The sequence below is a fragment of the Penaeus vannamei genome, chromosome 22 (genome assembly GCF_042767895.1).
Source record: "Penaeus vannamei isolate JL-2024 chromosome 22, ASM4276789v1, whole genome shotgun sequence".
NCBI classification, from domain to species: Eukaryota; Metazoa; Arthropoda; class Malacostraca; order Decapoda; family Penaeidae; genus Penaeus; species Penaeus vannamei.
The window spans coordinates 38,386,151-38,388,650 of record NC_091570.1 but is presented as its reverse complement, the minus strand read 5'-3'; the positions used below and the strand labels follow the sequence as shown (position 1 = coordinate 38,388,650).

General features: G+C 37.0%; 1 protein-coding gene across 1 annotated transcript in view; it reads left to right on the top strand.

The window, feature by feature from the left end:
• Positions 1-2,500, top strand: part of LOC113822702 (carbohydrate sulfotransferase 12) — a 14,522-nt gene that overhangs the window by 7,398 nt on the left and 4,624 nt on the right. The window contains exons 5-6 of the mRNA XM_027375240.2: positions 145-279; positions 655-831. Coding sequence (XP_027231041.2) covers positions 145-279; positions 655-831 — 312 coding nt within the window. The remainder of the gene's footprint in view (positions 1-144; positions 280-654; positions 832-2,500) is intronic.

Below are 2,500 nucleotides of genomic sequence, written 5' to 3'. Positions count from 1 at the left end.
AAATGTTCAGTGCTGTTGAAATACTTAATTCTTTAAGAAATGTTCAGTTCTGTTGACATGCTCTCTCTCTGAAAATTCTATTGAAATGTTTAAAACGACAGGAATTCTCTTATAATCTTCAGTTCCGAAATGAACTGTTTTCAGGTTTTTGGACAAGAGGAAAAGGGCCGTCGAGAAACTCGATCCCGAGGACGAGCGAGTGCGTCTGAGTGTGACCTTCACGGAGTTTCTGAAACACGTTGCCAACACGTACGAAGAGGGACGGATTGACAGGCACTGGTAAGGGGGTGTGACTGGCCCGCATTTTGGCCTTTTTCGTGTTTGTTATTGTTTTGATCATGGGTCTTCTTTTATTCAAAGGCTTTATTTTCTGTCATATACGTATGTATGTATATATATATATATAAATATATATATATATATATATATATATATATATATATATATATATATATATATATTATATATATATATATATGTGTGTGTGTGTGTGTGTGTGTGTGTGTGTGTGTGTGTGTGTGTGTGTGTGTGTGTGTGTGTGTGTGTGTGTGTGTGTATGCATATATATGTATATTATTCACCGTTTTTTTTCTTTCTTTCTTTCTTTCTTTCTTTCTTTTCTTTTCTTTTCTTTCTTTTTTTTTGTATTTCCAGGAAAACATACGGCCGGCTATGTTCGCCTTGCTTCTTTGACTACGAGTACATAGCAAGGACAGAGACCCAAGACCAGGACCTGGAATACCTGTTTGCCAAGTTCGGTTTCCCGTCGGACCCGTACAAGGCCGCCAAAGTCAAGGAAGACATCGGAACAAAAATGAAGAGAGATTTCAGGTATCTGTCTGTTTTTCTATTTGTCAAATATCATTACATATGATGATACTAATATATATATATATATATATATATATATATATATATATATATATATACATATACATATACATATACATATATATAGGTGTGTATATATACTATATATACTCACTCTATACATCTGCCAAGGCTATAGAAACAATCCACTCTTTGATTTAGGAAAAAAAAAACATTTCTTTGAAATGCGTCGTCTCAAAATAATATATATACAAGTATACATATACGTACATCATATATTAATATAGATATATATATTATAGATACATAAATATATATAGATAGATATAGATAGATAGGCATAGATATTGACATATAAATACATATATAAATATCATATTTACACACATCAATATATATAGAGCGGTAGATAGACAGATATACATATATCTGGGAATGTAATCGGAAACTATCAGTGTTTAAACCCGGTGATTAGAATAGTTAAGAAAGATATCCTCATAGCGCAAGATGATTGGAATGCGAAGGCTGGCACGGACTCCTACGAAGATGTGGCACGAAATGGTAGGAAATCTGTCTATGGAGATGCGAACCAGGGAGGGCTGCGGTTATTAGAATTTGCACAGTTAAACAACTCGGGTTATCGCCAATGCCCTGTCAGGCCGCACATGACAAATCCCTAAGATTCACGTGGGTTTCGCCGAGTGGTCAGGGAGAGACTCGGATCGGCTGCGTCGTGATCCGAAGCAGAACAACTTGCTAGCGACGAGTACGAGGCTGAAACGACGTCGTGTATGTAAACAAAGGTCAAAGCGAGTTAGAGACAATATAACTAAGCTAAAGGAACCATTTCTCAGACAGTTTAAAACCGAGTTTGGAGGACGACTTGCACTCCTTTTCCCTCGGGAGGATACGCTGGATTTGGCCGATCAATTATCATTATTAATATTATTATAATTATTATGATTATATTAAGCTATGTAATGAGCCATACTAAAAAGTCGAGATTTATACCACGAAAGGTGTCAGTGCAGGTCAAGATACAGCTAAGAAAGAATGAAAAAACAGAAAGTCAGCTAATTACGTAAGAAGAACATGTTAGCTGACGTTTTTAAACTTATCAAGAGTCGAAGAAGTTACCATCTCTGGAGGCAATCTATTCCAAAGTCTACTAATAGCAGTAAAATCCCCGACTGTAGTGGAGGAAGCAGCTGAGCAGGTTTTTAAGGGAGAAGTCCGAGGATTTTTCCAACCGTGGCTCAGTCAGCACGGCAGCGGCTCGGGCGTGACCTTCGTGGGGGCCGTCCGATCAGTCTCAGAGTTTCGACACAGAGGAAGATAAAATAGAGTAAGCAGAAGGAAATATCAAAGTCACAGCAGAGATCGAGAAAGCTAAGGAACAATGGATCCTAAATCATTGTGACAAGATAAAGACTAGCTCTTAGTGGAACAACACAAGAAAGTCTTAGAGAGTATGGGGGAGCTTACAAAAGTAAATACCTCTAAGACAACAGCCATCACGATAGAACAAAGAAATTGCTGACAAACAAAAAGAATATCCAAGAAAGAGATCTATACAATTATATTAACATACAGATGATGAGGTACTGGACAGACTGCAAATTGAAACACCCCAACCTTTTTGAATCACATGCAGAACTGGAGATAACTA